Source organism: Anas platyrhynchos, chromosome 21 (assembly GCF_047663525.1).
Source record: "Anas platyrhynchos isolate ZD024472 breed Pekin duck chromosome 21, IASCAAS_PekinDuck_T2T, whole genome shotgun sequence".
In the NCBI taxonomy this organism is placed as follows: domain Eukaryota; kingdom Metazoa; phylum Chordata; class Aves; order Anseriformes; family Anatidae; genus Anas; species Anas platyrhynchos.
In genome coordinates this window covers 4,079,615-4,093,276 of record NC_092607.1, presented here as the reverse complement: position 1 = coordinate 4,093,276, position 13,662 = coordinate 4,079,615, and the positions used below count along the sequence as shown (strand labels likewise).

At 37.4% G+C, this 13,662-nt stretch overlaps 1 protein-coding gene across 15 annotated transcripts in view; it reads right to left on the bottom strand.

The window, feature by feature from the left end:
• Nucleotides 1-13,662, bottom strand: part of ZMYND8 (zinc finger MYND-type containing 8) — a 65,534-nt gene that overhangs the window by 44,602 nt on the left and 7,270 nt on the right. For 6 of the 15 annotated variants that reach the window (XR_005260573.2, XM_038166469.2, XM_038166471.2 and 3 more), the window contains exon 2: nt 2,480-2,550. Coding sequence is in view for 12 of the 15 variants with exons in the window: in XM_038166469.2 (XP_038022397.1) it covers nt 2,480-2,550 (71 nt within the window). In the remaining 3 variants the exon portion in view is untranslated. Of the gene's footprint in view, nt 1-2,479; nt 2,551-12,245; nt 12,296-12,913; nt 13,137-13,317; nt 13,478-13,662 lie in introns of those variants that run through there. The other 9 variants (XR_011804558.1, XM_072026622.1, XM_072026620.1 and 6 more) reach the window with 5 other exon arrangements.

Below are 13,662 nucleotides of genomic sequence, written 5' to 3'. Positions count from 1 at the left end.
CTATATAGGGTCAATTTCCTCATCTACACCCTTTCTAAAACACACAAAGCAAAATTCTGAACAAGATTAATGTTACAAGAGGAAGCATTGCTACCACTATCACACCAGTATAGAACCTTGCCACATTTTTTTCTACCTTATCCACAGTGTAACAACAGTTTTTAAATTCTGGTTTGTGAATTTTCTATAGCAGAAACACTGCATGGAACTAACAGAGAAACTCATCTCAATACATATAACAAACCAAGAAAGGTTCATTTTAGCATGCCTAGAACATGACCAACTCTAGTACTAAGCAGATGACATTTATGTTCCACAGTCATTTCCTTTTTATTTTCTATGCAAACTTCCTATGTATTCAACTAGTATAAGTTCTACCACCTTGTAACAAGGCTTATAGGTAAGTCTTTATTTATTTACTTATTTTGTGTCCCACAATGCTTCTTCACCAACAAAAATGTAGCTGAAAGGGCTAAGAATGGGTGATGGTTATTTTTCCCCTTAGAATAGTGCAGGCACAGGTTTTGCCCAAGAGACATTTCAAATTTAACAAACCAATTAAAGAAAATGGATAGTCAGTGAAGTATAAAAGCACGAGTCTTTTTCTTACAGGTTAACTTGCTTAGAATTGAACAGAGCCCAAGCAAGGGAAGCTGCAAGATGATGTGTGAGAGCCGAGATTGCGAGTTGAAAGACTGCCCCTCTCAATAACCATGAGGGATTAAATCAGCTTACTGTCCTGGGAAATTTCATCTTAACCCTACAAGAAAAGCAGAAGTTTTCCTGTGGGCTTAATTCATTGAATCACTACACCTTGAGGTCAGACCAGCACTACAATTAAATGCAAGGGAACTGCAACCTGTTGTATGGATCATACATTTGCTTCTGTGCTGAGTAAACAGCAGTGCTAAAATTGTAGAGAACTACATAAACAGGTATTAGACTCATAAACGGCTTTTAGATATTGGATGTCAGACTGACATAAGTAATAGTTTACCTCACTTGATGCATGTGAAACTCTTATTAGTATCAGTATCTGTGTCAAAGTCTTTCTAAGGTGAACTGAAGCGGAAATATGACTTATCACCTCCTTTGTCTCCAATATTGGCTGGGATCTGACAAGGACCACAAAGGAGTTATGTGGTGGGACCACAAAGCTGGGAGCAGGGAGGACCGAGAATTTCCCCTTTCAGTTACAATCGTTTAAAAAAAAAAAAAAAAAAAAAAAAAAGGTTAATTTTCTGCTAGCTAAGCAAACAGAAGTATAGAGAAAAGTAAACATTACAAATAGTTCAGGGATGGAGACTGGTGTGCAAGACAAGAAGCAGAGAAGGGGGAAAAGTACAGGGAGAAGGGGGGCCAAAATGAGGAACTGAATCTCTTCTGAGCTGTCAGATGGTAGGTATTACACTATCTAACCATACCAAGAGAACTGAAACAAGAAAATTACTGTCCATTAGTACACATATGACCTAAATTCAATTTAATAACCATGTTATCTCCACAAGATCTGTAATTAACAACAAGAGAATGAAGATGACCTGTGCCAAGCTTTTAAGACAATTACATCTGTGCAGTCAAGAACTGACAGGACTTAAGACCCCTGTAGTAGAAATGCGTGTGTGCGTCAGAATTTAAACAGGATGGTAGTATCCATTGCTGCTGTTTTACAGAAATAGCTTTCAGGTAAACTGAGCTACAAAGTCAGCTGCAAGTGCAAAAGAAGTATGGACAGGCAGCTGGCAGTCAATTACAATGAACTGGAGCAAGTGGTTATGCACAAGTATTTGATTGAAACGCTTTTCTCCCCCACTCCAAATGACAGTAGCATTATTTACACCGATAATAGATGGTTACATCTTTGGCTTTCTTTATACTGAGAGGGAACAGCATTTGCCTCTAGTAACTTATTCATGGGAAAAACTCCAGAAACCTGAGGAACAGAAATTCTCAGTCACCTACAATTCCATCGAGTTTTCTTCAAGTGAGGATAATGGGATACATACATTAATATCCTTGAAACCCCACTGTTCAGTGGACCAGTTTTTATGGAAATTTAAATGTTAATGTTCTTCTTTACACTTAGAACAATTAGGATCGGTTACCATACGTAAAAATATTAAGGTAGTATTTCCTTCCCCTACATTGCAAATCTAGAAGTACTTCAAAGGAAGCCATTGTAAGTAAGATGATACAAAAGGGTGATGTTTTCTCCAAGGACCTAACCTTAGTTATTTGTAAACCAGAAATAACAATGGAGCGTGCAGGTGGGGGGTAGGGTTGACATATTAACAAAAACTTAGCAAAAACTTAAACACTTTCCAAGATACAACAGACACCATAAAATATACAGTGAGTCTTGCATCTTCACTGAAGTCAAGTTTTGTTGTAGATTACATGATTGCACAGTTCCTGCTATCCTGTTTACAAATATTCTTCTTTGTTGTAGAACACACCTGAAATAGTCCTTCTCACTCACCTTTGGATCGAGTGGAGATATCCATCCCCTCCACCACCTCCTGCTCTGCCTTTATTTCCTCTTCAGCCAAACTGCAGGAGTCAAAAAAGTGAATTAGAAGAGTTTTAGTTTATATTATTCCCATGTCTAACTTCATACATAGAAATTCAACATGACACTGTCAAATACAACTATATTAAGATTTCTGATGAAATTAAAGGTCTGCTGTTCGCCAGAGTATACACTGACCAGAACATAGAGAGAGGCAGTCCAGGTACACACGCGTGCTACATGTTACCCATCACAAAGGCAACATTTCCATATTAACAACAGCCTTGTAACATGAATGCCATTGTCTGTATAAATAGTATAGGACAGACAATTCTCTTCCTTGTGCCTCCTCATCTAAGGCCTGTATAAGCTGTGTGAACAGACTCCTGCTAATGTTTAAACACTCGCCTGCACCACTGAGCAGATTAGCTGAAGTAACAGATTTAGCAACAGAACATCTTGCAAAATTAGAATGTAACATGCAGTTTCAAAAACTATTAAAATATATAATTTCAAGGATTTTTAAATGAGACTCTATCAGAAAACTACATATTTATAATCCACTGGCAATACAATTCCATTAATTATTATCTTTAATAAAGAATAAACAGAACTGAGTTGTTACTACCATTCAACCATAGGATCTTATACAGATGCTTTTAATTTATTCCAGGCAGGATTAAATGATTAATTAGATGAAAGAATAGAGCTGACTTGCTAGTATTCTACTTTCTTATAGTTATGCCATTCAGGAAAATAACTCAATACATTTTACTACTTAAGTCAGTTTGGAGAAGGACAATGGGAGATGAAAAAAAAATAAAAGTATTGAGTTACACACCAGTTTTGCAACTATGACTGCTGTAGATAAATGATAAAAGAAAACATGACATTGAAGCAAGCCCAAATTCAAAATAATGGACAAATGCAGTTACAGTGCTTGAAGCAGGTATCACAGTTGTCTATTAATACCACTAAAGCATGACAGGCAAGCAGGATGTAGATCTTTTCCTCTGCAATGAGGATTTACTGTCTGGTTTGTTAACATAAGTTGTTGCTAATACCAGTTTATGTTGATACGGCAGACTGTGAGCTACTGCTGCTAAGAGTGGACTGAGATTTTCCCTTCAGCCACCCAGCAATAGGGACAGCTATTTCTACCATGAAGGCCAAGATGACAGCTAGAGACCTTTGCTTTAGCCAATACCATTAAATCTGCCTAAGGCAGCTAATCGGAGAGTTGAAGTAACAGGGAGGGCTTAGTTACATTTATAACAGAAAAACTCTTGAGACTGACAAACAGTTTGTATTAGCAGAAGTTTTGTTACTGGTGTAAGTTAAAACAGTTTTCTAAACAAAGTAAAACTTACCAGCAGAAGGACTTTTTAGTCTGGTATTCATCAAAACTACTTTTGAGCACCTATCAACTGTCAGGGGGTTGGGTTGGAAATCCTTTCATATTTTAAACAGGACAGTTACATCAGCCAAAATTTTAAATAAAAATTAACAGAGCTCAATGTATGGAAGACTCAAAACTGAGAAGATCCATCAACTGCAGAAAATGTTATTTTATATTTGTCATTCATATATAGTAATAATTCACAAATTAATCACTTTAAAGTCATAAAACACAGAATACAAGTTCTGTTAATGATGCTGCTAATTCCAGGAGCACAGAAAGGGAGCCATGTGACCAGAACTATGGTAAATGTGTAGCACTGTTGACCATAGCACAATGTTTCTCAGATTTATTTTGCACAGACAAATTAAATGCATAGTAGACTTGACCATAATATGATGCTCACTGATTTACTATGCATGGGAAGATCAGTTATACTGTGCATTTGTTACATCCTTTCCCAGAAGGCCTCTAGCAAAGAGGAGCTGACAGTGTGTGGCAGACACCAGAACTTGCCCTTGCCCCTTATCTTCCCTAAGAAATAAGGATGTATGGGCTTACAGGATGGGTTCGTTACTCTCTTCCCATGTTGCACAACTTTTCTTCTCTTTCCCCATATAAAATCCTATTTGATTACAGTTTGGTGATATGAAAAGAATGCTTTTTAAAAAATCGACTTGTAAATATAATACACACTAATTCTGTCAAGAGTGAAATAAATTGGCAGCACACATTACCTGTTTTAAAATACATATCCAGTTTCAGCCACAGATTAGAACATACACGTCTTGTAAAGACTCCGTTTGAAGTCTTAAGATCATTTTACACTGTCTGCTACTAAAAGAAAAGGTCTCTCCAATAGCTGACTTCATGTTCCAAAAATCATGTCAATTTTAACTGAATCAATGTTGTTATCTAGCTCACTGTGCAGCTAGATGTGCAGAAAAGAGGAAATGAGGATATAATGCGGGCAGGGGGGAGAAGGAGGCTGTTGGGACTGAAATACCCCTTTAGCAGGAGCTCAGGTTTAATTTACATTAAAATGATGATGTTCCAGACTCATCCAAATGCGTCAGATGCATTTTGTTCATAGAATCATTCAGGTTGGAAAAGACCTCTAAGGTCATCCAGTCCAACCCTTAACCTAGTCCTAAAGCCCACCACTAAACCATGTTACTAAATTCTACTCCTACATGGTTCTTGGAAACGTCCAGGGTGTTCAACCAGGGCTCAACCACTTCCCTGGGCAGCCTGTTCCAACGCTTCACAACCCTTTCAGTAAAGAAATTTCTCCTAATATCCAACCTAAACCTCCCCTAGTGCAACTTGAGGCCTTTTCACCTCATCTTATCACTTGGTGCTTGGGAGAAGAGTCTCATCTCCACCTCACTACAACTTCTTTTAAGGTAATTGTAAAGCACAGTAAGATCTCCCCTGAGCCTCCTCTTCTCCAAGCTAAACAACCCCAGTTCCCTCAGTCAGTCCTCACAGGACTCATGTTGCAGGCCCTTCAACAGCTTCATAGCCCTTCTCTGGGCACGTTCCAGCACCTCGATGTCCTTCTTGTAGTGAGGGGCCCAAAACTGAACACAGCACTCGAGGTGCAGCCTCACCAGAGCTGAGTACAGAGGGACAGTCACTCCTCTGGTCCTGCTGGTCACTCTATTTCTGATACAAGGAAGGATGCTGTTGGCCTTCTTGGCCACCTGGGCACACTGCTGGTTCATGTACAGCTGGCTAGCGACCAATACCCCCAGGTCCCCTTCTGCTGGGCAGCTTTCCAGCCACTCTTTCCCCAGCCTGTAGCCGTGCATGGGGTTGTTGTGCCCCAAGTGCAGGACCCAGAACTCAGCCCTGCTGAACTTCATACAATTTGCCTCAGCCCATTGATCCAGCCCATCCAGCTCCCTCTGCAGAGCTCCCTCCTACCTTCACGCCTAACCTGCCGTCATCTGCAAACTTACTGAGGATGTATTCGATCCCCCCGTCCAGATCATTGGTAAAGATACTGCAGAGAACTTGTGCTAGCACTGAGTGCTGGGGGTACAACCTCAGGGGAACATGATACAACAAGAATAACACAACAGCTGCCCCAAGTCAGCATTAAACAGCTAAGCATTGTGCATGAATACAGGGAGAAATGGGTGTGGCAGATCAATACAGCTGCTCAGGAGTGGGAACTGTTCCTACATCCCTGACTGAAGAAGCATGGGAAGTCAGAGCTGACTGAAGGTGCTTTACTCCTGTGGGCCCAAACCTAGCACCGCAGGGGTGTTACAGGTTAGGACTTCTAACATTTCTTCACTCAAAATCTGGCTCTTCCCATCTACTGAGATCAATTTTGGAAATTCAGCCAGCTCCCCTTTTAAAAATGTTCTTTCAAGAGATCTAAAGAAACAGGAAAAACATCCTTCAAAAGCAGTTCCAAGACAAACGAAGTATCTTGACTTGACACATCTCTGGTTTATCATACAAAAGATGATGTCTGAAGACTGCTTTTCCCAAAGACTTGTGGACAGAAATGTAAAAGAACAGTCAAAATGGATTCACCACTAGACACAAAGGTTATACATCTCTCTTAGCAATGGAGGTGCATATGTCCTATACACACATCTGCACACTGCTCTTCACCCCCAACTAACACAAAATTCAGCAATTATACAGTATACTATGAAAATTGACCTTTATACCTTTATAGGAGCAAATTGTATCTCCATTTCTCTATTACATTTAATCTCTCTCAACTGACAACAATGGCACAAACATTTAAGCAGGTACGAAAACTACTGTGATTATTCAAAAAAAAAAAAAAAAAAAAAACATCAAAATGTTGGGGGGAGAGCTAAATAAGTGTGTTAGACTTAGCTATAAAAGATACTTAAAGTTCACAACTCTTCAGAAGCATCTCCCATTGTTTTATTTGCTGTAGTGTATTATGACTTGCACAACATGACATTGTTTGAATGGTAGTAGTGATGATTGTAGTGGTAATCTTTAAAACTCAAGCTTGCAAATACATGCTAGGAATTCACAGCAAGTTTACAGTAACTTTTCTAAAGCTGACAGATCTTTTCACCTTCGTACCTTCCATCATTACGAGCAATATTCTGAAAATGCTTTATACAGCACAAACTTCCAAACCCATAAATTTCATTAGCCAAAGATTTCAAATGAAATAATTCAAGAAAAACAGGTCCTTAGTAAGAGGTATCTTCTTATTACACATAATGAAAATAAAATGAAAATCAAGAACAGCAGCAAAGTAAATACAAACAAGCATCTATTTTTCTGTAAACAATAACTGTGTGATCAAGTAGGCCAGTCTAGAGAGTTGTATTTTGAGGGGATTTCATTTTTGCAGGGCTTAGAGATGCTATTTCAGATAGCATGCATTACTATCATGCATGTGTATTATTAATGTGATGCCCTCAGGTTGCGGCTCAGAAATGATGCTGCTATGTAGGCAACTAGGTAACCAACTGAATACAGAAAATACCTTGTATCATTCTGAATGTTACTCTTATTCTCTTATTTCCTTATGAAGATGAATGAATAAAGAGGAACATACTTTAAGAACACAATTGAAATTCAAGCACTGCCAGTTTCACTGTCAATTGACTAGAGCACCAATTAATCATTTAAAGCTTCCCTACTAGTGTGGACAAAACTTACTTTAAAAAAGAAATTGTTTCCTAAAATGTTGAACTGATTTGTTTCATACAAATCATCTTAACATGTCTGAATGAGAGGGGAAGGGGTGGAGGTTATTCCTTTGGGGATAGTTGTGGACAGAAAGAAAAAAAAAAATGAGGATTGCAAACATACAGGATTTATTGATACTTCAGTTAAAAATAATAATAATAATAAATAAATAAAAAAAAACCAACTAAAAAACCTTAGCTGCACGATTTTTAAATACATTCTCTATTAATCTATTAACATGAAGAGTCTTGTTTTGTTTGAATGAAATTCAGTTTTCCAAATTTAAGACAAGAAATACTGCTTCTGTTTAGGAAAATAATTCCTGTACTATTAGTATTTATCTAAAAAAAAAATGTACATACACAAAAATCTTTAAACCTGCCCTGATCTATATAAACTACCAAGAGCAATTAAAAGTTGCAGATGAACTAGTGCACCTTGACATTTAACCAAGTAAAAACTGACAGATATGGAAAACCACTTGAAAACAGCCAATGACCATATACACAGCCTAGATCTACATTAGGGAATAAGCACATCAATTCTAGAATTATGTATTTATGGAATTCATTTTCCCTTTTAATTAATAGAGAACAATCAAACAAACAAAAAAAAAAAACACACTGATTTAAAACTATAAGCACTAAAACTGAATTTCATCCTTAAGATAATTCCTGCCTCTCCCATATCACATTTGTGAGTAGCAAATATAAACAATGATTTCAAAAAACTGCATTCAATAAAAATTTGAAAAAAAATATTTGCATGCCATTGCTGAATAAATAGCAGCTTTGTATAAGCACTCACCTATAACAGTCTCTTACTCATCGGTAGCTATGCTATTTATGCAGGATTCTTAAAATGGCGTCTGACAGCACTGCACTGCCTCATTCCTGTACTGTAGTTAAAATGGTAGCAGTTTATTCAATAACAGTATCTCTTGTTTAAACAGCAGTGCTGTATTCAAAGCAACCATCTAAATACCAGAAATGATACGAAGTACGACAAAAGCATACCTGACATCTGAATGTTTATCTAAAAAGACATAAGACAGTTTTGTGAAGTCACAGGTTACTAGGGAAAATCACTCAATTTTAGATTCACTCTCCAGTTTGAGCCTCTCATATTTTAAGTTTCCTTTTGTAGAATCCCCTGCAAAATGCTCCATTTATACTAAGCAATTAAGATACACAAAATGTTTATTCAGCTGTCTGTATAGAGTAATGTTTAAGCTATTTACCTCTGCTGACATGCAGAGCCAAAATAGATATTTTTAATTTAAAGGACATGCAATTTCTTTTTAAAACCTTACTCTTTATCCAGTACATTCAAAATAGTGCCACAAAAGAGAAAATCTGGGGCAGGAGGGAGAACCTTGGTGTTATACGGTCCTCTGTAAGACTATAAACTAGAACTGAGGCCCAAGCAAGGCAACAAGAATAGCTATAGAATTCAGAAGCCAAAACCATAATTTGAGAACAATCATGTTTGAAAACAAAGGTTTATACTGGCTACATTAAGGATGTTGACATTCTGCTACAACATAATTTTAATCTCACAGTATTAAACAGATGGCACAACAACTACCAGTAAGGGGTTAACATAAGGATGACAAACAGCTATTAAATAAATAAGTTTCCGTTTCTATGTAGCAATTTCTAAATTAGAATTTAACCCAAGAATATGGGACACATTTGTTAAGAAAAAGTACTAAAAAATACTTTCTAAAGACAATTTAAAGGGCCAAGCTATGTGGCCTACTACAATGGTTTTCAGCCTGTGGTCTACAGACCCCTCAGAGCCTATGTAGTACTTTCCCTGGGTATTGCAGAAAATAGGTAAATCAAACCTATTCTATTAGGCTTAAATTCGTTGTAACAGGATTCATATGCTCATGGGAAAATGTAAGGGATACACAAATAACAAAATTTCAAAATTGATGTCTTAGTGAATAATACAATATTCTACATGGGCAAAGGTTACATTCAACTTTCATGATATTTATAGGATTCAGATCAGTATCCTGAATTCCAGACAAAGAAGAGGAGCACTTTCACAGAGATTTATCACCCCTTATCCAACTGTGCTGAAGTGGCACCATTACTATGCAAAACTGACCATCACCGATCACTTTCCAGCTACTGGATCCACATGACCAATACACTTGAAAACAAAGCAAAAAGAAAATCAAGGAAAGCCAAAACCAACAAACAAACAAAATACCAGAAGTGATATCACAAAATGGGAGACAGCTCACGAAGAAGAGCCAACTGAAGTTTGTGAACACTGATATGAAGAGGTAAATTTATAACTCAATCTATTTTTGATTTTTGAGCATGAAGTCCCTTTTAGTACGTGCCTCTTTAGTATCACTGTAGGTTTTCCCCTACATTTCAATATTCCTGCCTGAAGAGAGAGGGAAAAATGTCACATTTGGAGTGGTTTATACTCTGCACTTTTTTCATTCTCAGTATGTTAAGTAGTGTCATTTGTTTAAAGAAATCATTCATTTTTCCCTAGTACTATTTAGCTTCCAACTAAAACAGCTTGCCTGGGAAGAATGAGGGAGGCATGTAGCTTTTAAAAGGTACTGTTTGCATCGTAGCTTATAATCCGGATCACTCCTTTGTTTTTCCCCCACTGCATTCTTTGTCCAACTAATTATAAAAGTAACTGGATGCTGGCACTAAATAATAATGGCTAATCATACTCATCCTGGACGATACAAATTACTCGTTAGTAGCCAGAAAACGTAAAGTGCAATTATACGATTAACTGCTAGTTACATTAGAATAATGGCCATTTACTAGAAGCTGAATAAACCTCAGCTACACTGCTTCATATATGTTCTATCTAATTGTGAAATTCCCAAGATCCAGTCCTATAAAATCTTGGGCAGAAAGAATATGTGCTTTTCCCCCATGACTATCACTTTAACAAAACCCTATATTCCATCTGTCCTGAACAGCAGAAAATCTGCAGAGTGCTTCTTATTATGCAATCTATGAAAGTGAGTGATAGCATCGTACCTTGACAAAGCACCAAAAATACATGAAATTCTTCAGCTTGGCTGAATTTGCTTTACTTAGGTGGAACAAAGATGGTAGAAATTTCCAGAAGGCCTTTCTCAGTCTTGCCACTGCAATTGTCAATCTTTAACCTACCCTCTGCTTCTATTGGCTCGAGTACTCCATGGAGCAGCGCGATTGGGCTGATCTGTAAAACAACACTGCTGTCTCTACCTTGCCTCAGACATCTTGCTGCAATGCAGACATTTATTTTTTGTGAACTATAAAAGAATTATATTTGAGTGATTAAAAATAGTGAACCTTAACAGACTCACGATGCTATGTTTCATTTCATGTACAAGGGCAGCTTACACAAATATGCTTCACTGTCAGCAATGTGTCTGGAGGTGCAGATTTGAAACAGATCCTAGTTTAACAAAACCTGTGGGAGCCATTTTAATACAAGCTTTTTGATTGCAGATCACTTACTCCTGCTTCCTCACATTAAACAAATATTATGTTGTACAATTTTTAAGACTGAAAGTAAACTGCTAACGTGTATAAACTAGTGCTACAAAAATTATATCCAAATGTAATTTCTGTTTTTAGCAATTGAAGAACGAAGAACAGAATAACTTCTTAGCTGTGTTAGCACCTTTATGTATGCTGAAAAATGCATTAAAATTGCATACAAAACTGCTATCACATGAAACTCAGAGGTACAACCCAGCAGTGTTTTAGGTTGCAAATTGAACTAGAGATTCTTACAATGTAATTTATTTTTTTTTTCGGGGGGGGGGGGGGGGGGGGGGGGAAGTAAGCTAAGTGAGGTACTCAGAGTAACATACACAGGCAAACAACTAAGCAGAGGTAAATGCCTATGTTACAGAATGTTATCTTGGTAACCTTCCATAGAAGTTAACATGCAAGTGCACCTAGGTGCAGTCATTTTCAAAGCTACCTGAGCTCTACGTTCTTTCCTAAAATCATGAAAGTGTGTGAACTGCCAAAAAACAGCGCAAAAATTACATTAAAGCACAAAACAGCATCTTTCCTCTGCTTTTGTAATGTTTTTCATGATCACTGAAAAGCTACTTGTTAAAACAAGCATGCAAAGGTTACGATTAAAAGCTTAATAAAGGGCACAAAATGTTCTAAATCAGTTATGAATCAAGCAAGCTTATCTGAGATTATGCTTTGTATACTATCAAAAACATACATTCATTAAGTACCATTTACTTTACTTTGTAAGGTCATTTCATTGCTGAGCACTAGCGCTTTCATCACACCTCACAAACCTAATGAACAACCAAACTGCGCTTTACCCTACAAAAATGGTAATTAAGGATCTACAAACAAATAGCAAGTAGAATATTTTTCACTGGCCTGAGGTAAACAGTAAGTATAAGCTTCAAACTTCAGAAGCAAATTATCAAAAAAAGACGTGCATTCAAATTGGAACAGTTTACATGTACAAGTCCCTTAAAATGGACGCTAAACAAATCGGATTTTTTTTTTATATGGCTAACCACTAAAATCACTTCATCTACTGGACTAACTGAACCAGTAAAAGCAAAATGTTTGGAAAACTATAAAAAATGTTCAGAGTAGCATGCTGCTTACTTACCAACTGTTCAAGCACCCATCTCATTTTTCCAGTTAAGAAGATACAACAGGCTGGCAGATTTGGGAATTGATCAAAAAGGAATTTCTTGAAATAATTACGTAGCATTAAACCAAAAGTTAAAAAAGACAAAAAAAATAAGAACGAACAACATGTACTACTGTCATGAACCACAGATGATTTTATATCCTCTGGACTCCACAACAGAACTGTGGCTGATACAGTGTAAAACAAAAAGGCACAGATAAAAGGTACATTAGTTTATTCAAACTATGTAAAAGAAGAAAGCTAACAGTTCAAAAGCATTTTCCATAAAGAATCAGATTTGTAAACTGATGCACTGCTGCATTTTATTGAGCAGCTACCCATTTCCAAAATCTGCAGCATAAAAACTCCCTTTTAAAGGAACAAAATATTAACCATACAGTGTCTCTCAGAAAGAGAAACACATTGTATTAATTATTCCTGCAAGAAAAAGAATTCAATAATCGTTTTAAGTTAAGATAAGCTGCATAAAAAACATGATGCAACAGCACACCACCACCTAGGCCCAATATCTACAATCTGCCATTAGCACTTTTTGCTGATGTCTAGGTTTTTAAAAATCCCGTATTTTTTCATAGATAACTTATCTTAGCTATTCCATTCACTGTTTAGAAAGGTAAACTTGCCTGTTCTTCTGTCTGCCATTATCCCTGCTTGACTCCCTGTAGGGCAGTTAAATGCATCTGCTCCCTAGCTTCCATTTTCTCTTCAGCAGGCATGTGACACAACAGACAATAGTGCTGGCAAACTGCTCAGAGAGAGAAAGCTTCTTTGGAAAACCAGGATCTTGTTAAATTCTAAAAACACCATCCTCCTGTGCAGAAGTAGGTATGCCAAGGTTTTGCCAGTCTGTAAAATAAAGCTGTGGCTAATGGCTACTAACCATGTGACCCAAGAAAGCAAATTTAAACAGTTTCAACTTAATAAAGTGCTGTGGTGTGAGTTTTGCACAACAAATCACAGAGAATCACACTCTCAACCCACAACTCATAGGTCTTAGAGAAAAAAAAATGTAAAAAGTAAGGCTTACCTCTGTGGATGCATTGTTAACACAGTGTTATGTCAATACTTATAAAACATGGAGGACAGGCTCTCAGTACTCAGACAGAAAGGGCTTGGCACTTCAGCTTGATGATCTGTCTTCCCAATAAAAGCTAATCCTGGATTGGCTACTTTGCTAAATCTGAATGTAAAGCTTCAGGGGATTGGCTGAAACACTTCCTGAGCGATTATCTTTGTGCAGCTCTGGCAAGCAGGAGCCATCCTGTGCAGAGAGGAGACAGGCTAAGCTAGGCCCGTGGCAGCAAAAGAAACTTGGGAAGGGCCCCCAAATATCCACCTCCCCTATAAAATACACAGATTTTCAGGCCGAGGG